Source organism: Bufo bufo, chromosome 4, assembly GCF_905171765.1.
Source record: "Bufo bufo chromosome 4, aBufBuf1.1, whole genome shotgun sequence".
In the NCBI taxonomy this organism is placed as follows: Eukaryota; Metazoa; Chordata; class Amphibia; order Anura; family Bufonidae; genus Bufo; species Bufo bufo.
Window position 1 is genome coordinate 180,595,665 of NC_053392.1, and position 25,339 is coordinate 180,621,003.

General features: G+C 42.9%; 1 protein-coding gene across 1 annotated transcript in view; it reads right to left on the minus strand.

Moving 5' to 3' along the window:
* The window catches only part of VEPH1 (ventricular zone expressed PH domain containing 1), a 662,929-nt gene that overhangs the window by 516,955 nt on the left and 120,635 nt on the right, over positions 1–25,339 (minus strand). The window contains exon 5 of the mRNA XM_040428144.1: positions 5,769–5,935. Within this exon, the coding sequence (XP_040284078.1) occupies positions 5,769–5,935 (167 nt within the window). The remainder of the gene's footprint in view (positions 1–5,768; positions 5,936–25,339) is intronic.

The following is a 25,339-nucleotide window of genomic DNA, read 5'->3' on the forward strand; positions in this document are numbered from 1 at the left end:
ATATTATGTGCGTGCAAAAATATACACTAAAAATACCTAACTAAAATTGACTTCTATGTAACACTAAATATATTTTTTTCACCAAAAAATAAGAAAACTGAGACCTTGTGCAGTGGGGTTTTTTCCCCCACTCCCCACCGTGACAGTATGTTCCACATGGAGGCCCTCACGGACAGGTGACACATCCAGAGAGGAGCAAAGCTCCTACTCATACAAAGGCAGACATACCACTAACCTCAATCTCACAACTCCAGTATAGGAAGAGCCATGAGGCCTCACCCAGCTCTACCTTTATTTCTAAACAAATCAAAATGGAAAGGAACACCAGCTTTAAAGGGTAAGTGTAAAATCATGCTTACAACACTTTGCCATCAGCAACCAGCATGCACAGCAAAAGCTCCCCAACTGATGTGAAAGATGAAATCTGGAGGCTGCTACTAGAGCATCTCAGCTATGTACAGAAAAAATGGCTCCATAGTTTTAATAAAGACCAACTGAAAAAATGTTTTTAGCTCAAAATGAGTACAATGCAATAATTTAAAAAACATTGCCCCCAAAGGTGTACATAGCCTTTAAAGAACTACAAATGAAGCAAAAGGGGGTTCCAGGTACTAATGGTAAATATTAGTATAGGGGTGATGATAATGCACAGCTGCTTAGAAGTATAATTAAGACTATAAATTACAAAAATAATGTGAAGTACAATCTGACAAATTCACTAATAGCGCAGGAGATCAAGTTTACATATTACAGAATTAAATTCATAGCGAAAAAAATCTGTCTAAAATGCGGTGCAAATTGGCACATCTACGGTTTCTACACTTTTTCCGACATGTTTGACATGGGGCAGGACTTATTGGAAAGAGGTAAGGTTTTGCTGGACAGGGGCAGGGCCTAAGACGCTCCATTTTGTGCCAAAATGTGCCTCATTTATGGTGGAAAAATCTGTCTGAAAGTAAGCCAACCAATAGTTGGTATAGAGTCAGACAAAAGGGTCTATCCATGCACCAGATTTATCATCCAGGCTAAACCCCTGTGATGAATCTGGGGCAGGTTTACACAGCCTGTCTAATCTTATGCCATCTTTAGGTTAGTAAATCTGGGCCACCGTTACTTATCCTGGTCATCCTTGAAGGGTACGTAGCATGATCAAGTCTGCACAGGGCATGTTATACTGGGGCATAAGCAAACACAATATAAAAAAACATACTGGAAAAGTAATGGATTCAGGTAGAAATGTAGAATACAACTGAGATGGCATCATTCACCAGTTAAGCTGGTTAAATTGTATGCCCAAATATCTAGTTTATGCTCGTGAGGTTTTTGAAAGGATGGGCACCTCTTCCATGCTTGGTGGTTACACCCGAAAATAAACATTTATGGGTAGAGGTGTTTTCCTTAATTCCACTATTACCTGAGCCGGGTCTAGTCCATGTGCTGCTGTACAGCCTATGTCTCATGTGCACAAGATCTTACTATAGAAGCTGTTAGGGTATGTTCACAGATGGTGAATATGCTGGGGATTTTCTGCAATGGAATCGCTTGCTGAAAATCCACAGGGTGTTACCTTACTGACAAAATGGATGAGATTTCAATAAATCTCATCTATACACCATGGAAAAAATCCACCAAGTAAGTTGACCTGCCATGTGGATTTTTACTGAAGATGTTACCTTTTGCAATGTAGGGTGTAAATTCCACAACAAAGACACAGCAAAATCTGAGACAAATATGTATGTGGAAAATCTGTGTGACCATACTCCTAAAGCAGGGATGCCCAACCTGCGGCCCTCCAGCTGTTGCAAAACTACAATTCTCAGCATGCCAGCACAGCCTACAGCTATTAGAGCATGCTGGGAGCTGTACTTTTGCAACAGCTGGAGGGCCGCAGGTTGAGCACCCCTGTCTTAAAGGAATTGTCAGACAACCAATTTCTGCAATACACTGAGGCGATGGCTACAGTGGTGATGGCTTGGAAGAAGTTTGTGGTGACGCACACTGAGAGTGAGGGAGGTGATACTTGGTCCCCGTACATACTATTCTGGCGCAATAAGCAGCTGCAAGAACTGTTTCATTTACCTGACTATGAATTTTGGCCTCAGAGAGGTGTGAAATACCTCACTCAATTGTATGTGGATGGGGTATTCTGTTCATTTGAGAGCCTTCGCAGTAAATACAATTTGCCCTGTACGTGTTTCCAGGGCTGGGACAAGGCCATTTGGTGCCCAGGGCGAAGATGGCAAACTGCGCCCCCCGTTTTTAAGAAAGAATCAATGTTGTTTCAAAACAAGAATATACTTAAAGCAATAGAACAAAGGACTGTGGGACTTTGAAAGTCACAGACACTATAAAGTTCCCCCCCATCATCATGTGCCAGTATAAAGTCCCCCCCATCATCATGTGCCAGTTTTGTAATAAGCCCCCCCAATGTGCCAGTAACACTATTGTAAAAAAAAACAAAAAAAAAAACACTTATACTTACCTAAGTGTCAGCGATGCGATGCAGCCTCTTCCTGTGTCCCACGCTGTAATGTAAGGCTCAGGCGGCACGATGACGTCATTGCGCCGGCCTCTGATAGGCTGCCGGCCTAGTGCCTGCAGCCAGGGGCGTACATAAAAATCACTGGGCCCCATAGCAGGAATCTAAATTGGGCCCCCATTCCCCTTTTATAGCCCCTCCCTTTGTTCCATGAACTATTCTTGCTGCTGCGTTTTATAATTTATGCCATCAGGGCCGGAATGGGATTACAAAACAGCCCTGGCACACAAAAGAGGTATAATAGATGCAGATGTATATTATATACAGCAGTGTACAGTTATGTGAGGTACGCGGTATAATAGATGCAGTGTGTACAGGTATATAGTATATTCCCTAGTGTTCTGATATGTGAGGTACAGGGTATAATAGATGCAGTGTGTACAGGTATATAGTATATACAGCAGTGTACTGATATGTGAGGTACGGGGTATAATATATGCAGTGTATACAGTATATACAGTAGTGTAATATGTGAGGTACGAGGTATAATAGATGCAGTGTGTACAGGTATATAGTAAATACAGCAGTGTATTGACACCTCGTACCTCACATATCAGTACACTGCTGTATATACTATATATCTGTACACACTGCATCTATTATACCTCGTACCTCACATATATAGTATATACAGAAGTGTACTGATATCTGTACACACAGCATCTATTATACCTCATACCTCACATATCAGTGCACTGCGGTATATACTATATATCTGTACATATTGCATGTATAATACTGTGTAATATATGCAGTGTGTGTGCATGTATGTGTGTGTATATATATATATATATATACAGAGCAGTGTATTGATGTGACACATAGAAGGTATAATACTGTAGATGCAGTGTTTATAGAAATATGTGGTCAGTTATGCATTATAGTCACTGTGAGGTACATGAGGTAGTGGTAACTGTCTGAAGTAGTATACATGAGTGAGCAATGAGTAAAAACAGGGCATGGAGGGGGGGGGGGGGGGGGTAAATGATGAAAAGTGGAGGACCTCCTCTTACCTCTCCATTCCAGTCTGTATGGATCAATACAGAGCTGCTTGTGAACTTTTAATACTTGCTGTTAGGGGTTGAAGGACCTGTGATGATGTCATCACAGGTCCTGGCAGATGTACCTTTGAAACCTAGGAACTACACCATTTTTGGTGCAGTTCCTTTGCTAGATTCTGCAGGACCTGTGATGTTGAAGATGATGTCATCACAGGTCCTGGCAGATGCACTGTTCTAACCTGGGAACTACACTTTACACTGTGCAGTTCCCTTACAGGACCTGTGATGACATCATCAAAGGTCCTTTAGCTTTAGAAAGGTAAACAAGAGTAATTAGGGGGCGGGGCCTATCCTCCACTTCGGTGCCTGCCTGCAGCCTATCAGAGGAAAGTGAAGGGACACGCCTCTCCCTCCCCTGCACCTCCGCTGGCACAGACAGTTTACAATGGAGATGAGCGCAATGGAAGCGCTCATCTCCCTGTGCCCGGCGGCGGCTGCTCACTTGGGGGGGGGGGTCATTTTAGTTGGGGGGGCACATGGGGGGGCACAGCATGATGTAGGGGGGGCCGTGGCTGGCACTTCACCTGCGCCCCCCTCCTGTCCGCAAATGGTAGCGCCCAGGGCACCCGCTCCTTCGGCCCCTGCCTTGTACCGGCCCTGCGTGTTTCTATCGGTACCTCCGGCTGAGGCACGCCTGTGAGGCCCAATTTAAATCCTCATCCTTGTGTTTGAAATGTGGCCCCATTGAATCTGTGGCCCGGGTGAAACAACCTTATAAACCTATTTCATCATTCTATGTTGAAATTATGAAAATGCAGGATTCACCGCTCTGTCGCTCCTTCGAGCGTTGGAGGGTTGATATCCCGGATCTGGAGGCGTCTCACCTGGAGGAACTGAGATCTGTCTGGAAGAACATGGTAATAAGCGCTTGTGACCAGCTCATTCAACTTAAGTGGGTGCACAGGGTTTATCTCACTCCGATGCGTCTGCATCATATGCGTAGGCTCCCAGACCCCTCTTGTACTAGGTGTGGAGAGCCGAGAGGGTCTTTACATCATATGGTATGGACTTGTCTGGTTGTGCGGAGGTTCTGGAGTGAGATTTGTGACTTTATCTCCTCAAAGCTGGGGCTCCCGGGGATACTCTCTCCTATAGTGTGTCTATTAGGGTTAGTGTCAGAAATAGATCCTACCAAATATGGAAGGAAGTTGCTCCGTTTACTTATGTTCTATGGGAGGAAAACAATCCTTTTGCATTGGAAACCACCAAAGAACCCCACCCTTGGTTCTTGGATCCAACTGATAAACGCTGACCTGCAGATGTACAAACTCACTTTTGCAGCGAGGGGGACTTCTTATAGGTTCAATCAGATTTGGGGATTGCGGTTAAGTGCGCAGGGTACTACTTGAGTTTATGTGCAGGGTTCTGGGACTCCAGGATGTATGAGTGTGTGTGTGTGTGTGAATGGTTGTCTGGTCCTGTACTCGTAAATATGCCATTATGTATTACGGGACTGCTCATTTGTTTGACAACATAATGCCATTGACTTATTCTGATGTATTTCCTGACTAGGGATCCCTGTATGAGTACTGGTTTTTGGACTTGTTGTCCGGCTGTGTTCGTTTCTGTATCCCCTTGGGATTTGGAGAAGTTTTGTAAACTTTAAAATGCTTTCTATAAATAAACACTATTAAAAAAAAAGCTATTTTAATAATGGCAGTGAAAGTGATTAGTATAAATAAATAAGCCATTTTTCTATTGACTGGCATTCATTCCGTTTCAGTGCCAAGAATCTTGTCCCTTTATGGACCAGAAGTTTGACGTCTCGTCCATCGTCACATGCACCACTGCAGCCAATCACTGGCCTGTGGTCACGTGCTGTTTGGGAACATGCCACTGCTGATGTTAGTGAATTGCTGCAGCTGTGCATGTGATGATGGATGAGACGTCACACTTCTGGTCTACAGGGCCAGTGTGGATGAGACCCACAACACTAAAACAGTTTTGGGGATCAGATAAAAAGCAGTGGTTGAGTGCATTGATAATATGCTGGTGGCACCAAAAAGGGGACGATGGCTCAATTTCTAAGTATTTTATTTGAATATACCTGTAGCATAGGAAGATGTGAAAGGACTTACAGAGAACTTTTCTGTCTTCCAAGGTTTGTTTTTAATGAAAGCATAACCCAAATTTGCAAAGAGGAAATTTAAATGCACCATAGTTATTACCTTTGGTTGCTTAGCCTTTGCTATTGCTTGTAACAACCGTAGCATATGAAGCTGTTCTCCTTCCTCTAAATGGGGCATTTGTGAAACTAGTTCTCCCAGGAATTCATGTATCGGTTGAGGCTGCATCTCATAAACTGATGGAAGTACACGGAGGAGCATGCTATTACCTGTGGAATATAACCATGCATTGTGACTACATACACAATTCTATGCATCAATTTTTATATCTTATCTGCAGTGAATATGTGAAAAAATACCAAGTAGAAAAAAAACAGTATGGAAAGTTCATAAGTCTTGTAGAGTCTACGGGAGTCTAATGTTTCTTTTAGCAAGCGGAAAACATTTGCACATTTCAAAGCAATACAAATAAGAAAATTCCTAAGATTTTATTGTGCATATTGTTGACGGCATGGTGGTGCATATTCTATAAATGAGCTACAAGAACCATCAATGATGGCCGCCATTCACAGCTGGAGATAGGAATTATAATCAAAATGCAGCTGGTGGAAAGAAAGCTCCATATATTATCAGCAACTGGATTGTCAAAGCACAACTTACATAGAACATACTGTACATAAGCGTTATGCTTCTTGCATGACAACAAAGATAATATTCCAAAACATCTAATTAAAAAACAAGAATAGCACCAAGGTAAAAAGGAAATCCGGGTAACTGGGCCCATGATCTAATTATACTTTTCTGAAATAGATACTGTATTAGGATGACATTGCTTCTTTAACAAAACATCTATTGGCTGACAGTAGGCCATTCTCATTTATCTCTGAAAAAAAACATAGAAAAAAACTAGCATCTACACTACATTGCAAAGGACTAATAAAATGGTTGCAGTAGTGTAGCCTTCAAATGACTTTTATTTGTTTTCCAAGAAAATCACATAGGAATACCATACACCGTACCATTAGATTAAAGCGTATGGGCGGTCTCCTGACTCTCCTCTGAGGGAACATGCTGTGGGAAGGAGGGATCAAATTTCAGCGCCCCTTACCCTTGGGGAGTTAAGTCTCTGCTGAAAGGTATCTGGCAGCAGTATATTCCCTCTTCCCATTCAGAACTGAGCTAAGCACGTGTATGGGGAGGTTTGGGTGGGATAGCTGCCGGATGAACAAGTGTTGGATTGACTGCTATCTAAAATGTATGCCCAGAGTTAAGCTACCTGTACACATTGTGGATTATGCATGGCTTTTCTGCACTGATTTTCATGCAGAAAAGTTGAAGCGTAATACAGTACCAGCAGACAGAGTGAGATTAGACAAATCACATGTACATTTTCGTATATATTTTCCATGCAGAAACTGACCTGCCATGCAGACTTTGAACTCTGCAGCATATCAATTGTTTCTGAGGATTTTCTTTTGCAAAGGGTGAGATTGGGGCAAAGCCGTATCAAAATCCATGTGAAAATTCTGTTTGGAATCCCGCACCCATGTGCAGGTACCCTTAGGGTTCAAAATGCCTGCATGACCCTATGAGGAGACATTTTCGGAATTCCACCCACATGCCATGCAGTACACATACAGTACCAATACAGAACACCAGTCAATTAATGTTTATAGCTTATGTTAAGGTTAGACCATCAACGTTTAACCCCTTTAGGTGTTTTAATACCTGTTATATAAAATAAACTGTGTAGCATTACACACTACAAGGCTATATGAGCATTCATTTACATTATCCATAAAGATATAATGAACCAGGTAAACCAGCATTACCAATTCAATTACCATTCATCTAAAAGCAAATCTAAAAATAATAATGAGTGGTTATGAAACGTGATAAATCCAACTGGAATCAATGAGATTTTGAAATATTAACGTGTAAGGAAGTAAGATAAAAAAAAATCATGTGAACATATTACACTAAATCTTGTAAATCTAAGTCAACATTTCTGCTTTAGAAGTCAATCCAACCATTTGTATTTTCAGTATCACAGTAATCCATATGCACTGATAGGGACTTCTCATGGCCGAAAGTTGATGGGTTTCATTTGTGTCTGTTAAATGTGATGCGTGCTTGAAAGAAGTAAATACTGTGCTGATGGCCTTAATGTTATGTAATGACTTTTAACCAAATCCCAATTTAACGCTCTGTGTAATTTGTAACAATCATGGCTCCTCCACCTATATAAACGTCTTGTATTGTACATGTCTGGCACAGCATGATAGGTCTCATTGTGTCACACATTGAACATAGCAACAATGAAAGAAAAGTCTTGCAGAAAAAAAAACATTTTACCAAACTATACACAGATTTAAATAATCAATATCCGGGACTCTTATGTATCTTCTAATGTAGAAGACAATGTGCATTGTCCACTAATGTTTCTTTACATAAGAAAACAAACATAAGACTGTAGTTTCTGAACATGTCTTTCAATGTGGAAGAAGAATCGTCTCCAAAGTTTTCAGATTTGGATTTCTCCAGCATATGGATGACATCTGTGTTTATATACAGACTGTGCTTAACACAATTATGAAATGAATGATGATAATAGGCATGTGAGTGACATTCTGCTTTGTGTGGGACTTCGCTTACTGCTTAAAACTATACACAAGGAGGACTTGAAGAAACCTAGCAATTACCTTTCCATTTATTTCCCTGATGGTAAAAGAGGAAACTTTAATTTGTATCTTTTCAAAATGAAAATGTCCTGTTGGATGGCCATCTGCCGTTCATTTGCAAATGTCAGAAGCAAAAATTATAGAAGGGAAATGAGAATGCAGAAGTGTATGATTAATGCAATAAATACATTCGGACACTTGTTAAAGAGGTATTCCCATCTCAGACACCTAATTGTCTGATAGGTGCGGGTCCCACCTCTGGGACCCGCATCTATCTTGTAAAGTGAGTCAGCAAAATGAAGGAGGTCGCACCTTGCATGCTGAGCGCTATTTCCGTTGGCCCCACTGAAGTGAATGGAAGCCGTGGCCGCGCAAGCTCTGTGCGCTCCCATTGATTTCTATGGGGCCAACGGAAATTCTCAGCGGCCCCATAAAAAATGAATGGAGGTTGGCTGCCGAAAATGGGCCTATCAGACAATGGAGGCATGTCCTAGCATATCTGAGATGTTAAATGTTAGGTGTTGTTGGCAAACCCCCTTGTGTATAAAGAGGAAGATAACAAGCACTTTGTACTAGGACACAAGTAAATGGTAATTTTCTTAATTTGAGAAATAACAAAGTACTCTTGATTTAATTCTAGGAGAGCTGGGTGCTGCTACACGTTAAGTTTTTGTTTACGCAGTTTCAGATGTGGATTATAAAATGAGAGAAAGTAATAAGGGCAGATAAGATTCATCCAAGTTTTTAATCCACTCCTTGTTTTGGCTTTAATAACTGCAGCAAAAAAACATGAACTTGTGGCAGCACCCTTGTAACGGTCGCGTACACACACACACAGGGGGAAGGGAAGTGACCACTGCGCTCTACCCTTACCCCTGGCCCTGCCTACTTGCCTCGCGAGTCCTAATGACAGGGGACAACTGGACGGCAATCCCTAACTTGGAGTAAGTGCAGGGATGACAGACAGACAAACAACAGGACGTGAACGGACCGAGTCAATACCAGGAAAGCTGCAAAGTACAAATGGAGCAAGCAGAGAATTGTCAGGAGAAGCCGGGGTCATAAATACCAGGAGAGCAGAGAAGTACAAGAGGAGTCCTAAGAGAGTAGTCAGGTGGGAGCCGAGGTCACAATACCAGGACGGATGCGCAGTACAGGAGGATCAGGCAAAAGGATGGTCAAGGAACAGGATCAGGTAAGTATTCAGCAGTCCAACAAATACCAGGAACCTAGAAATTAACAGGCAACCTGTAGCCAGCAGGCTGCCTGTATTTATAGTGGGGAGTGAGGGTCATGTGACGTGGCCAGCGTCACATGACCGACAGACCAACCAGTCGAGCACCGAGTGATCAGCTCGGCGCTCAAGGCAGACTTAGGAGCAAAGAGCCACCCAGCTAGTAAAGCCGCCCTGGGAATGAGGTCAAACACAGAACCTCATTCCAAAAGCTAAGCAACAGTTCTGCGGGCAATGGGGGACCGAGTGCACCTTCGGAACCCCGTGACAGTACCCCCCCTTTTACGAGGGGCCACCGGACCCAAGACTTCAGGCGATGGCTTTTCAGGGTGTTCTAAATGAAATTTACGAACAAGTCTAGGAGCATGAACCTCCCTGGCAGGTACCCAAGAACTCTCTTCAGGTCCATACCCCTTCCAGTGAATCAGGTACTGCAAGGAATTACGCACCTTCCTGACATCCACTATTTTAGACACCACATACTCGACAGCATCATTAACAAGAACTGGCGGAGGCGAGGCTTTTGATGGTACTACCGGTTCAAAATATTTTTTAAGCAGAGATTTATGGAACACATTATGAATGTGGAATGACTCAGGCAGCTCCAACCTAAAAGATACCGGGTTAATCACTTCTGTGATCTTATATGGTCCAATAAAACGAGGAGCAAATTTTTTAGAAGTTACCTTGAGAGATAGATTCTTGGAGGACAACCATACTTTATCCCCAACCTGAAAGTTTACCCCCCTTGAACGTCTCCTATCGGCCTTGAGTTTTTGAGAACATTGAGCCTTTTCTAGGTTCGATTGAACCCGGGCCCAAACTGTGCACAGTTCGGAGGAGAGTTTATCAGCTTCAGGGTTAGAGGAGGAGACGGACGACCCAGAATGAAAACGGGGATGAAAACCATGGTTACAAAAGAAAGGGGAGACCCCAGCAGAAGAATTGACACGGTTATTCAGAGCAAATTCAGCCAATGGAAGGAATTTGAACCATAATTGCTGGTCATCAGCAACATACAACCTCAGGAATTGTTCCACAGACTGATTAAGGCGTTCAGTCTGCCCATTACTCTCAGGATGGTAGGCGGAAGAAAAAGACAACGAAATTTTACATCTTTGACAGAAGGCTCTCCAGAATTTGGACACAAACTGCACACCCCTGTCCAAAACAATATTTTCCGGGATACCATGCAATTGAACAATTTCTTTCACAAAAATAGACGCCAGTGTTTTGGCATTCAGGAGTTTAGACAGGGGAATGAAATGGACCATCTTGCTAAACCTATCCACCACTACCCACACTACAGTCTTACCCTCCGCCAGCGGTAGGTCAGTTATAAAGTCCATCGAGATATGGGACCAGGGTCTACTGGGAATGGGTAGGGGTCGTAGGTTACCAGCAGGGCGAGTCCTAGGTGTCTTGGACCTGGCACAAACCTCACAGGCTGACACATAGGACTTGACATCCCTAGTTAGAGTGGGCCACCAATAAGATCTAGAAACCAGATCCTTAGTGCCCTCAACACCCGGATGTCCACAAAAGGCAGAATCGTGACACTCACCCAACAGCTGGAGACGAAATTGTACGGGAACAAACAACTTATCTGTTGGGGTGGATACCGGTGCCAGATGTTGTTCCGACCTAATGCGAGCCGGGATATCCTGGGTAAGAGCTGCTAAGAAGATTTTTGCTGGTAGGATGGATTCAGGTGGTACCTCAGTAGGTTGAAAAGCCTGGAAGCTCCGAGATAATGAGTCCGCCTTCACATTTTTACTTCCCGGCCTGAACGTGATGGAAAAATCAAAACGAGTAAAAAACAGAGCCCATCTGGCTTGACGGGGATTCAACCTCTTAGCAGACTCGAGAAACATAAGGTTTTTATGGTCAGTGACAACAGTTACACAATGCCTTGCCCCCTCCAGAAAATGCCTCCACTCCTCAAATGCCCATTTAATGGCCAGCAGCTCCCTATTCCCTATGTCGTAGTTTCTCTCCGTGGGAGAGAATTTCCTGGAGAAGAAGGCACATGGTCTCAGATTAGTGAGGCTGGCAGGACCTTGTGAAAGGACTGCTCCTGCGCCGTCCTCGGACGCATCCACCTCCACAATAAAAGGTTTCTCCTGATCAGGCTGGATCAGAATGGGAGCGCTACTGAATGCCTTTTTTAATTTTTTAAATGAAGAAATGGCCTCAGTAGACCAATTCTCCAAATCCGCCCCTTTCTTAGTAAGGTCGGTCAACGGTTTAGCAATTACGGAAAGATTCATAATAAATTTACAATAGTAATTGGCGAAACCTAAGAACCGTTGTAAGGCCTTTAAGGATGAAGGTCTTACCCATTCCTTAATTGCTAGTACCTTACCAGGATCCATCTTGAAGGCGTGAGGAGTCAGAACATGCCCTAGAAACAGAATCTCCTGCACACCAAAGACACATTTCTCTTGTTTAGTGGATAGCTGATTCTCCCTCAACACCTCTAATACTTGTCTAACATGAGACACATGGGATTCGAAGTCAGGAGAGAATATCAAAATGTCGTCAAGATAGACAATAACAAATTTACCTAAGAATTCCCTAAGAATGTCATTCATGAAGTTTTGGAACACAGCTGGGGCATTGCTGAGTCCAAAAGGCATCACCTGATATTCAAAGTGTCCTACCAGAGTATTGAACGCCGTCTTCCATTCGTCTCCCTCCTTGATTCGGATTAGATTGTATGCCCCTTTCAGGTCAATTTTGGAAAACCAGGTTGCCCCCAGGACCTGGTTAAATAAATCCGGAATCAATGGGAGGGAGTATCTATTCTGGACAGTGATTTTATTTAATCTCCGGTAATCGATACATGGCCTAAGACCACCATCTTTTTTCTTAACGAAGAAAAACCCCGCCCCCATAGGAGAGACAGAAGGTCTAATATGCCCTTTACCAAGGCTCTCCTTAATATAATCTTCCATGGCCTTGCGTTCGGGCATAGAAAGATTATAAATTCGTCCTTTAGGAAACTTGGCCCCCTCTACTAGCTCTATGGTACAATCATAAGGTCTATGGGGGGGTAGAACCTCTGGGGTTGGTGATGAGAATACATCAGAATATTCTCTAACAACAGAGGGTAAAGTATCAGACTTTACTGAGACCCCAGCCTGTACCACGGACAGGCACGAGTCACACTTAGGCCCCCATCTCACCAACTCCCCATTGGACCAATCTATAGTGGGGTTATGTAGTCGGAGCCAAGGCAACCCTAGTACCACCTCAGCAGGTAGGTTCTCCAGGACTAGAAGCGAACATCTCTCTGAGTGGCACACACCCACGGTTAGAGAAATCTCCGAGGTACATAAGCTCACCGTACCACCAATAAGAGGAGTAGCATCAATAGCCATGACATGGATAGGAGTTGGTAAGGCAAACATAGGAATACCCAATCTAACAGCATACTCAGAGTCAATAAAGCTAGCCGCTGAGCCAGAATCAATAAAGGCCTTACCCGCCCATTAATCTACTCCCAGAGAAATCGTAATGGGTACCGAAAGCTTACATTTAGAAAATTCAGGGTGTACCTGGTCTTTAGGTTGCCTTGCCTTAGGAGACTTGACAGAGAGGACCTTCTTAGGACACTGGTTGATCCAATGGTCAGAATCTCCACAGTAAAAGCATTCTCCACGTCTGTGGCGAAGATTCCCTCGGGTCATGCCAACCTGCATGGGTTCCTCGGTGGAGACCTCAGCATTGTCTCTGGGATAGGCCTCTGGCTGGACCACCATCTGGGAAGAGAACTGTTGTTCCTGTCGTCTCTCTCTAACCCGTCGGTCAAGTCGGACAACAAGGGTCATCATCTCCTCTAAGGTCTCTGGAAGTTGATAACTGACCAGAAGATCCTTTAATTTATCAGACAGACCTGACCTGAACTGACTCTTCAGGGCTGGTTCGTTCCATCTTGAGGGGACACACCACCTTCTGAATTGGGTGCAATAATCCTCCGCTGGTAAATTGCCCTGAACCAGTGCCTTTAGAGCCGTCTCGGCTACTAGAGCCCTGTCTGGTTCATCATAGAGGGTACCTAGGGCCTGAAAGAACCCCTCCACAGAATATAAACAACTGGCGCCAGCAGGTAAAGAGAACGCCCATTCCTGGGGATCACCCTGTAATCGGGAAATGATAATGCCCACGCGTTGACTCTCGGGGCCAGAGGACACGGGGCGCAAACGGAAGTAAAGTTTACAACTCTCCTTAAAAGAGAGAAACTTCTTCCGGTCTCCAGAAAAGGTTTCTGGGAGCTTAATCTGGGGCTCAAAATGCGGACTGGAGGCCTGAGGAGTGGAAGAGCCTTGCCCTAACTCAAAAGAGCTGAGTTTTTCCCCTAACTCCTGCACCATCTGCGTCAGATTAGAGACATAGTCAGTCAGGGTCACCAGAGGATTCATAATACAGTGGTTATTGGGCCTGTTAATCTGTAACGGTCGCGTACACACACACACAGGGGGAAGGGAAGTGACCACTGCGCTCCACCCTTACCCCTGGGCCTGCCTACTTGCCTCGCAAGTCCTAATGACAGGGGACAACTGGACGGCAATCCCTAACTTGGAGTAAGTGCAGGGATGACAGACAGACAAACAACAGGATGTGAACGGACCGAGTCAATACCAGGAAAGCTGCAAAGTACAAATGGAGCAAGCAGAGAATTGTCAGGAGAAGCCGGGGTCATAAATACCAGGAGAGCAGAGAAGTACAAGAGGAGTCCTAAGAGAGTAGTCAGGTGGGAGCCGAGGTCACAATACCAGGACGGATGCGCAGTACAGGAGGATCAGGCAAAAGGATGGTCAAGGAACAGGATCAGGTAAGTATTCAGCAGTCCAACAAATACCAGGAACCTAGAAATTAACAGGCAACCTGTAGCCAGCAGGCTGCCTGTATTTATAGTGGGGAGTGAGGGTCATGTGACGTGGCCAGCGTCACATGACCGACAGACCAACCAGTCGAGCACCGAGTGATCAGCTCGGCGCGCAAGGCAGACTTAGGAGCAAGGAGCCACCCAGCTAGTAAAGCCGCCCTGGGAATGAGGTCAAACACAGAACCTCATTCCAAAAGCTAAGCAACAGTTCTGCGGGCAATGGGGGACCGAGTGCACCTTCGGAACCCCGTGACAACCCTCATGGAAATAATAGAGCAAGCGTCGAAGAAAAAGCAGAATACACTTGCTCAGTTGTTTGCTTAAAGGGAACCTGTCATCACCTTTATTCTGCCCATACTAACGGCAGCATAAAGTAGAGACAGGTGAGTCGATTTCAGCATTCTGTCATTTATAAGTTAAAAGTAAGTGGTTGTCGAGAACCAACATCACAATCATTGCAGACTGGGCCTGAAAAAGAGTCCCGGACACCTGAGAAGAGTCATGGTTATTCATGAATTCCTGCTCTCCTGCCCACCTGCTGATAACTGACAGTCTTCTACCTAGTTTTCTCCCTTTCTCTCTAGGAGAGAACTGCCAATAATCAGCAGATGGGTGAGAGAGCAGGAGATTATAATAACCAGGACTCTTCTCAGGTAGATTTGACTCTTTTCCAGGCCTGGGCTGCAATGATAATGATGCTGGTTCTCGGCAACCACTTACTTATAGCTCATTAGTTACTCACGCTGAAATCAGCATTTCTGTCACTATTTTATACTGCCCTCAGTGAGGTCAGCATAGAGTTGATGACAGGTTCCCTTTAAAGAGGACTTGTCAACTCATGTAACATTTCTGTTTTAGTAAATATTCATATTCCCCAAAAATGTACAATTCGGGAGCATCTTCTCATATATCCTTGTGTTGTTCTTGCTGTATGTTTTTGCTCCTAGAAATGTATAACTAAATTGGCAACTGCTAAATAGCTGCTGCTATCGCTTGTCCCCATAAAAATCATTGTTCCTGGGCAGCAGAGTGCTGTTTAGACACTCGATCTGCTGCCCGGGAACAGTGATTGACATGTCCGCATCGCCGATCATTTCACCCGTGAATAAACATTTTGCTAATTCATCTATATTGCTGGTACTGTGTGGAAAAACAACATAGCCTAAAGGTATGGCCACACAGTGCAATTTTCTGCACAAGAATTTCCGCTGAGGATTTGTTGTAGATATTGCTGCAGATTTCAGCCTCTGCATTGAAAAGGGTCAAATTCTAAGTGGAAATAGGCCGCATAAATCTGTCATAATGCTAATGTACAACAATTTAGAAAAAGATACAAAGCTAGAGCTAGAAATATACACTAGTATTACAGATACTCGACTGCCACAACACCCCTTGTACATCTAACCAGTGTGTTGGGTATGGGAGAGTGAGTAGTTTTACTCCTTTATTCTGAGTCACTCACCCTCATCACATAAAATGAAAGTACTGGAATGGCCAAGCACTAGAAAATAAGTAATGTTGAGATTCCTAAGATATTTAAAGCCTGTGGATCTCTGTACACTGCATCTTCCCCACAGTGCTAGCCCTAGCAGCCAGGATGGGTTGCACACAACAGATCTGAGTGAGGAGAAGGGGCAAGCTTTGAAGGAGGGAAGCTCAAACCGGCTGCAGATAGAGAAAGCACATACAAGTAAGTTTAAAAGAGGAGAATCACAAACTGTGTAAAAATGTAGAGGGAAAGCAGTCTACCCATGACAAACTTAACAATGAGATGGAAATTACACACTCCTCAGCATCAATTGGTTCCAGTACTAGTGAAAATAAACCTTTCATAAGCTGTAGAAGTGTAAATCAGTCCAGGAAATAGGCTATGCTGCTACACGGAGTTAGTGACGGCAGCAGTATACTAGACACAGAGATCCTGAAAGTATTACTTGGATAGGGGTATATCCACCTGACAAGTCTGAAACTAGAAGCAGGTTCCAACTGCATACCAGGGGGTCTAAAATTAATGAAGGAATGAAGATTACATACTGGAGTTTAGTATTTAACTCAAGCCATTGACTAAAATAGGTATAAAATTGTTTACATATCAAAGGTGTCCTTAGCTTTAAAAGTAAATATGCTTCCCCATTGAGGGCCACGGAGTATAGGACAGTACTCAGACTACCCCAGCTTGCCTTCTTCCACACCTCTTACAAGTGACTGATGGATGCCTTGTATCTGAATATATACAGCAGGGTGGATGCCCTTAGTTTAGAAGAGGTGTAGTGTAATAGGTGACAACTGGAAAAAGAGCCATTTTTCTCTCATAAGATACATTACAATGTTTCTTATAGTCACCTGTACTATTAATTGTATGCAAAGTTGTGGGAAAAGTTAATGACCATAAGTTTTGGAAAGCAGATGTTGATTTAGCACCTTTATAGTGTTACATTATAGTAAATGCATCCTTTGACTGAACCACAGTACCACGTTTATAATGAAAGCTGGATTTTATTTTGAAGCCGTACAACACCATTGACATTCTTCTTGTCCCAAAAGGAGCACCCATAAGTCATTTTTAACCGTGAAATAGATATAATGCTAGGAATTTGCTCAATCCCTTGGTTACAGTTTAATAAATCAAATTCTAAGGATTATTGAATCAATTTTGAAATAGGGGTCTAAACTCTAAAGGAAAGGCCAGCTGGGCAAGTTATGTATTGCTAAATCATAACATGTACAGTATGCTGACATGATGTCCAATGAGTAGCTTACTTCTATATAAAAGACATTTGACATTTATAATAAATAATGATAAATGACTCACACACACTGCTCTTACTTTACAACATAGTCTCTGCTACCATTTCTTTCTTGACAGTGGACCTCGGGGGGCTTCTTTCTTTACATATGTCTTATGTATATTGATGAGAGATATCCATAGGTAATTGATTAGGATTTGCCTAGCTTAATTATTTATACCATAATTTTAGCAAGAAACAGAAGCATATGCTAAGGAGGGAGAACCTCATAGCAAACCAAAAGAAAGCCTAGTGCACTTGACCTTACTGTTGACAATATAAGTAGTAAATTCTAAGCAGAATAGTACAAAACCTTTGACCCTGCTAAACTACTAGCCTTTGTCTAATTACTTCCAGGTGGTTTTGAGCCAGACCGCAAATTGTGCAAGTTTAACCAGCAGTGAAACCAACACAGAAGAGCCTACATTAAAGGGGTTGTCCAGACATGAATTTTTTTTTAAAACAGCTTAAAGAGTAACTAAACTTTTCTAGAACCTGTCACGGATGGTGTTGCAGAAAACTAGAAGTCACAAATAAAGATCCTACTGACTTGATCCCAAACTAAGGAACATAAAAGCCCTAGAGCTCTCCCTGACTGCCCAGCCCATGCAAAGATCTTTATGATAGAAAATTGCATGCCCCTGTACCTAGACTGAGTGACACCTGAAAACCCTATAATAGTGTGGGGACACGACCACCGGCTCCCTGCACTCAATACGGAGGGAGTCAGGGTCACCTAGAATAAAGCCAACAGGAAAACATAAATAAAGGAATAGACTTATCTGAGGAACCAGCAGTTTCAGCATCTAGCAGTGACTCAAGCACAATCCAGGAAGTAGTATAAACCGCAAAGTGAAGCAGTATGGGAGGGGATATAAAGGGAGGAGATCACTGCTAATAGATGACAGCTGGGAGAGGGAGAAGAGATGACAAAACGAAACCAAAACAAAAGAACATCATGCAAGAGGTACTGAAGAATGTCTGTCAGAACTTCTCAGAGATCTGGCGGTGACAGAACCTTGCTTTGAAATGTTATAAGTAGCCTAGAAATCTGATTTTAATATAATTTATTATTCAGTAATACAGTTTTCCTGCTCAAATAGGGATCCAAAGTCCTGGATGCTATCACGTCTTACAAATCAGTATTCTAGTACAATGTTGGTGTACAGATTTCACTGGGTGCCGCAGCAAACACTTCTCCTGCCTGTGCGTCCCTCAAGCTCGGCTAGATTGTGGCACAGCCCATTGGTACCCTGTACAGGGATGGGCAAACTGCGGCTCTCCAGCTGTTGTAAAACTTCAAATCCCAACATGCCCTGCTGTAGGCAGACTGGGCATACTGGGATTTGTAGTTTTACAACAGCTGGAGAGCCGCAGTTTGCCTATCCCTGCTCTAGTACATCCCTGACATGTCAGCGCTTTACTAAAATAATGATTTTAAAACACAATAGCTCCCAGTATATTACTAAAACATGTTTAGGCTATTTAGAACATTTTAAAGAAAGGTTGTAGAAAAGTTTAGTTACTCTTTAAAATGTTATAACATAAGAAAGTCATATTCAACTTACGGATATCCTAACAGTCTGGTTACATTGCTTCCCAGGTCCTTATAGTCTCTACTTCATGCTCGCTCTAGTCATTTTCATGTGACTGGTACACCTCTAGCCAATCCGTGTTGAAAGAAAGCAAGAAGTGGAGACCAATAGGCTAATCAGGAACCTGGGCAGCGACTTGGTTTGTTATTTTATAACATTGTACGCTGTTGTCAAAATATTATTTTTTTATGACTAGACAGCCCCTTTAATATACACTACTCACAAAAAAGGCAGGTATATTTGGCTTGTGGGTGAAATTTTAGGATGAACCTAAAATGCACTCTAACCTTTACAGTTGAACTTAATGTGACCTTCTCAAAAATGTTGATTGCACATGTTCAACTGCTCAATGTTTCAGTATTTTTTGCACAACTTGCTGTTCTCTAACAAGGAGCTTAACAGCAAAATTCAGAACAGGTGTTTGATCCATGAATCACCCAATACATTTCCTGGATCAATTAGAATTGGTATTTAAACAATCCTCCACATCATGCTGTTTACATTTTGACATCATGAGACCAAGACTATACCTAACAAATGATCAACAGCCCTTGCTATTGTGAGGCTTCAAGCAGGATATTCTTAGCTTAGAGTGCCACAGAGTGTCATCAGCAGGTTGCAACAGAGATGAAGAAAGACTGGAAAAGTCACAGAAAGGCACAGAAGTGGATGTCCTTTGGCTACATGACACTGATGACTGCTTCATTGTCAACAATGCCCTGTGGAACGAGATGATGAATGTCACACAACTCCATGCACATTTAAGGGATGTGAGAGGCACCCAAGTGTCATGTCAGACCATTCAAAAACGTTTACATAAGTGTGGTCTGCGTGCTATGCGACCTGCAAAGGTACCTGACCACAGGCATCATCATCTTGCATGGGCCAGGGAGCATCTACGCTGGACAAGAAACCGGTGGGCCTCAGTGCTGTTCACTGATGAAAGTCGATTCATGCTGAGCAGAAATGCATCAGACACTCTTGGTCATTGTGTCTTTGCATGAACAACACATGCCTAATTTCATCATCATGGACGACAATACTCCAGCTCATTGAGGTCACATCATTAGGGAATGGCTGCTGGAGACTGGGGGTACCTCAAATGGAGTGGACTGCACTTTCTCCAGACCTGAATCCCACTGAAAACCTATGGGATCAGCCGAGTCACCATTTAGAGGCTCGTAACTCTGTACCCCAAAACCTCAATGACCTGAGGGCCAGCCTTCAAGAAGAGTGGGATGCCATGCCTCAGCAGACAATAAGTCGACTTGTGAACAGCATGAGACGTGATGCTCAAAGCCACATGACAAGTTATTGAGACACTGATATTTTTTGTTGGGGTATACCCACCACTGTTGTTGGCTTTTGTTTCAATAAATAGTTTGAGATGAGGAAATCACCATTGCATGCTTCTACTTAAATACCCTACTTCATGATATAATATCACTTTAGCATCAACTTTTTACATTTTCCATAAATTTCACCCGAAAGCCAAATATCCCTAACTTTTTGTGAGTAGTGTATATTAAGAGATTACCAAAAATGCAGAATAACTATATCTCAGTACACCATTTTATTGAAGTCATTATCTACTTATAACAAAAGAATTGCTTTCGGTCATAGTTGGATAATTGTAACCAAATATCTCCATGCCTTTACCCAATCATCTGTTCTAATGAATGACATTTCAATGGAAAGCAAAACAGTAATAGCAATGGGGTTACGCTTGGATTACGCATATACTGCTAACGGTCTGATGATAAACTCATATGGAAGTTCATTGTGATAAGATTAAGCCTTTTAGACATGAAATATTTGAATTGATATGTGAATGGATCTCATTGACAGCTAATGAAATATTAAATATGGTTCCATACCTTGTAGGTTGACCAAAGCTAACAATGTAATTTCGGAGCTATGCATTACAATTATGTGCATTTAATTTCATGTACTTTAAACTTCCAATCCTTTTTTTAGTTGTGCGTATCTGGCTGCTAACTTTTGTGAGTTAAGACATATTACTGATTGTGTACCAAATGCTTAGGGAAATTGAAATTCCCTGAAAATACATTGGGTCAAATTTACTATACTTAAAGATGGATTAAACATAGATAAGCTTTCTGGACCTACACCAGATATATCACTAGGGGTGGACTAGAAATATTCCTTACAGGGATATTTCCCAGTAGGCCAAGGGGCTGCCCAAGCCCTCCTCATCGCTGGCAGCTGGGTACATAACAATCTGATGCTTCTCAGCATTAATTAATGATAGAAGCACTAGGTCTTATGCAGCTGGCTGGCGGCTGTAGGTCCCTTGCCGAATTCAACCATATCGCCATCCTCAGGAAAGTGATACAGCTGAATACTACAGTGGGGGCAGCAGTATTTTTTTGAGTTCCCCAACTCCAGTCCTCAGGGCCCACCTACCAGTCAGGATTTGAGAATATCCCACAGAATGAATACCTGTGGTAAGTCCTAAGGCATTGACACTAATTATATCACCTGCTCAATACTAAAGAAATCCTAAAAACATGACCGGTAGGTGGGCCCTGAGGACTGGAGTTGAGGAACACTGCACTAAGGTATTGCTGGCCCTGCTTACTTCTGTTGCCTCACCTTCTTTCAATTTGGGCCACCCTATAACATGGGACTACTTTTAGTGTTTTTTTCTTTCAAAGGCCATTTTAAGTTCCCAGTCCTCCCCTGTTTATCTCAGTGCCTGATCCTGGATGATAAATCTGATGCATGACAAGACACATTTGTCTAACTTTACATGAACTATTGGTTTACTTACTATGAGATAGAATTTTTGACAGAATTGTGATAAAAAAAATTGCATTGAATGTCACAAATTAGACCACACCCCTGATCTGTAAAGCTAAGCCATGCCAGAATCTATGGGCACTCAGATTAGTAAATGTGGGCCAGTGTTTCAGTGGCAAAGACCCAACTGTTACCTTTCCTTTACAGTTAGGCAGATGATTATGTCTTAGTTTCATTGTAGCACATATACGTACAAATTACTTAGCTATCTGAAAGTGTTATTATCTGATATGTGGGGGTCCCACCTCTGGGACCCGCACCTACACAAAGAATGGAGCAGGGAAAGGTGGTGGAGGGTGCATTGTGCATTTGCAGCAACCCTCCATTCATTTTTTCGGGGCCCCTGTTCTCTGCATAGGTGAAAGACAATAGGGGTATATCCTAGCGATATGCCCCCATTGTCAGTGATGGGAATAACCCTTTAACAAAAATACAATCACCTTATCAGGGGAAATAATGGATTACAGAGGAATTTAGGTACATTACTTTATAACCTTCCTGTGTGCTGCTTTTATTGGCATATGTGTCACTTTTGATCTTATCTGGAGCACAAAAAATTCCAAAGTTCTAAAGAAAAATGTTCAAGTTTGTACAATTTGATGGCAGAGCGTAATGACAGACACTGTAGTGCATGTTCAGTTATGCATCTAGTGCTAAGTGATAGCAGATATACTGTCGATCCTAAAACACCACATTCTTTACTTCTGCTCTGATACAGTAGTAAATGTCATATATTATTATTATTCCCTATCCTATTCACATTATTTGCTCTAAGCAGGATGTGGATTTCAGTTCAGGTTATTTATTTATTTTTCCATATTTCCGCCAGATGAGGTAGGACAATGAAAAGACTGTAATGAATGCTGATGTACCAGTATGAAGAAACGCTGTAAGGCTCCATTCACACGTCCGTGGTGTGTTGCGGACCCGCAAATTGCGGATCCGCAACAAACCCGCCCGGCACCCCTTTAGAAATGCCTATTCTTGTCCGCAAGCTGCGGACAAGAATAGGACATGTTCTATCTTTTGCGGAGCTACGGACCTGAAGATCGGGGCCGCGCTCCGTAAATGCGGATGCTGACAGCACACTGTGCGCTGTCCGCATCCATTCCGTCCCCATAGAAAATGAATGGGTCCGCACCCGTTCCGCAAAATTGTGGAACGGATGCGGACCCATTTGCGGACGTGTGAATGGAGCCTAAAATATATATAAAATAATACAATTAGACAGTTTGTATTTATCTCATTACTCTAGTGTTGAGCTAAGTGTATAGTAGAATAAACGACTTTGTGCTGGGTATTACAGTCACAGAGTCAGGTCTGAGGTTGTCATCAGTGAAGGAAGTACACCGTGACACTTCACCAATAGCTGGAAAGAAAGGGCTATAGCACTAGTTAGGGCTCTGTTCTCCTGTAGCATTCACACATCAGTGTTTGGTCAGTGATATCCCTCAGTGATTGTGAGCCCAAACCAGGATTGGAGCCTCCACAGACATAAGGTATAAGGGGAAGATCTGCTGCTTTTCTGTGTTTAGAGCCGCACCTCAAAATCACTGATGGAAATCACTGACCAAACACTGACACTGTGAATAAGGCATTTGGCTCCCATAAGCTTTATTCTGGAGATGTGCAGTCAGGACATGGGGGGATAATTATCATTCCCTGTGTGATTCTGCTGGAAAAAGTCACTAACTTTGGCTCATGCTGTTTATGTGGAAAAGCTGCGACTGTGTAATTTCCCTCCACTGTCAGTGCGAGGATTTGGACCCCACTTATCTGATTATTGATGACCTATCCTGAGGATAGATCATCAATATCAGAAAAAATCAGACAGCCCCTTTAATGGGTCCTGTTCTGGCTGACCTGGTCCAGCCACGCATACAAGGACAGCCATTCATTTGAATGGCCACTGTGAACTAATAAATTTCCCCTGTAGCAGCCACAGCAGGGGAAACTCTTTGTTGTTCGGAATTTTGTACACTGATAACAGCTGATCACTAGAGGTTTCAGAATCCAGACCCATGGGCTAGCTTCATTTAATTTCTTTTTGAGACAACCCTAGAGTAACTCTAACAAAAGTGAGAGTGAATTTAAAGGGATTGTCCAAGATTTTAATAAGGAAAGTAGCTGCAAAAAATCTTTATAGGATAGTAAACTGAACATTACTTACCTGTCAAATCCGCTGCCACTCTGGTGCTAGTCCTCTGGTGGTCTTGAAGTTTTTATATTTCATTTTTCTGCAACTATGAAGTGCCATACATACATGTGACCTCCGTAGCCAAACACTGGGCTCAGAGGTCACCTGCCATAGATGCTGCATCACTAAGAAGTCTGGGGATTAATTGCTACTGTCCCATGTACGGAATATCGCTACATGTACCCAATAAGACCGACATGTACCTCCAGACCATCAGTGCTGGAGGAGCAGTGGATTTGACATATATGTAATGTTTAGTTTATTCTTTTATAAGATTTCCTGCAGCTGCTTTCATTACTTATACTCTTAGACAGCCCTTTAATTGGGAGATATCCCGTTTGCTGCAGGTTACTATCTCAGTGTCATCTGTTCGGCACGAATGCTTGATAAGGTTTTCTGCTAATACCAGCAAGAAAAGTCACTGTCAAACAGCCATTCTGTTTTTTCGTTTCAGCACCAAGCACAATTACCATAATACTTGTGTAGAAGTGAAGAGTAGTACCTGAGAGAATAGGCAGCTAAGTGACCACTGGAGACAATTGTAACAACACCAAACGCTGAACAATAGTAATAAGGGCATCAAATCATTTGATAATAGTGAAATAGGCACTAAACCAAAAGGAATAGGGACCCCAACCAACTGGGCACTAGAGATTAGGATACTAGACTAATGGACACCAAGAACCAGCCTGCATACTTATCCGGTATTTTTATATTGATTGCATACTGAAGTGGCTATTTTGCTTGGTTCACTTTAAGTACAAAAGAGCTGGTCTTGTAATTGGGTTATACACCTTAGAATTAATAGAATAACTTTTTTTTTATCACTAAAGAAGTATTCCCATGTGGATATTCATGGCCTTATCCACAGGATAGGCAAATACTATCCAGGAGGCGAGGGTCAACCCTTGGGACCCTCTTCTGTCTTTGGAACAGTGCCCCTTCTCACACCATGAGGAATGGTGAGGTGAACTTTCTCCATTCACTTATATTGGACTTCCAAAAATAGCTGAGGGAGCTGTTTTTGGAAGTCCCATAGGAGTGAATGGAGAGAGCTGAACAAGAGTACCCTCCTCTCCATTCCTGGTGGAGGAAGATGAGACCCCATTTTTGAGACAGGAGCTAGTCTCATATGTGGGACCAACACTTATGCCATATCCTATGGATAAACCATAAATAACCAGATGGGAATCTGGAACTCTATAGGACAGCTCACACAGTCACATTGCTTCCTCTATGCTGATGTCTCATCCCTTTTATCTAGAATCCCGATGTGTGTCAGCAGGGCCGGTGCATGGATTTTTGTCAACACAAGCAAATCTACATTTCATGTCCATTTCTTCCCCCCCCCCCCCCCGTGTGCCAATATCATAGTGCCATCCTCTCCCCATGCCCCCTAATGTGCCAGTATCAAGGGCCTCTCTCCTCCCCCCTTCATGTGCCAGTATCATGGCGCCAATAGCCCC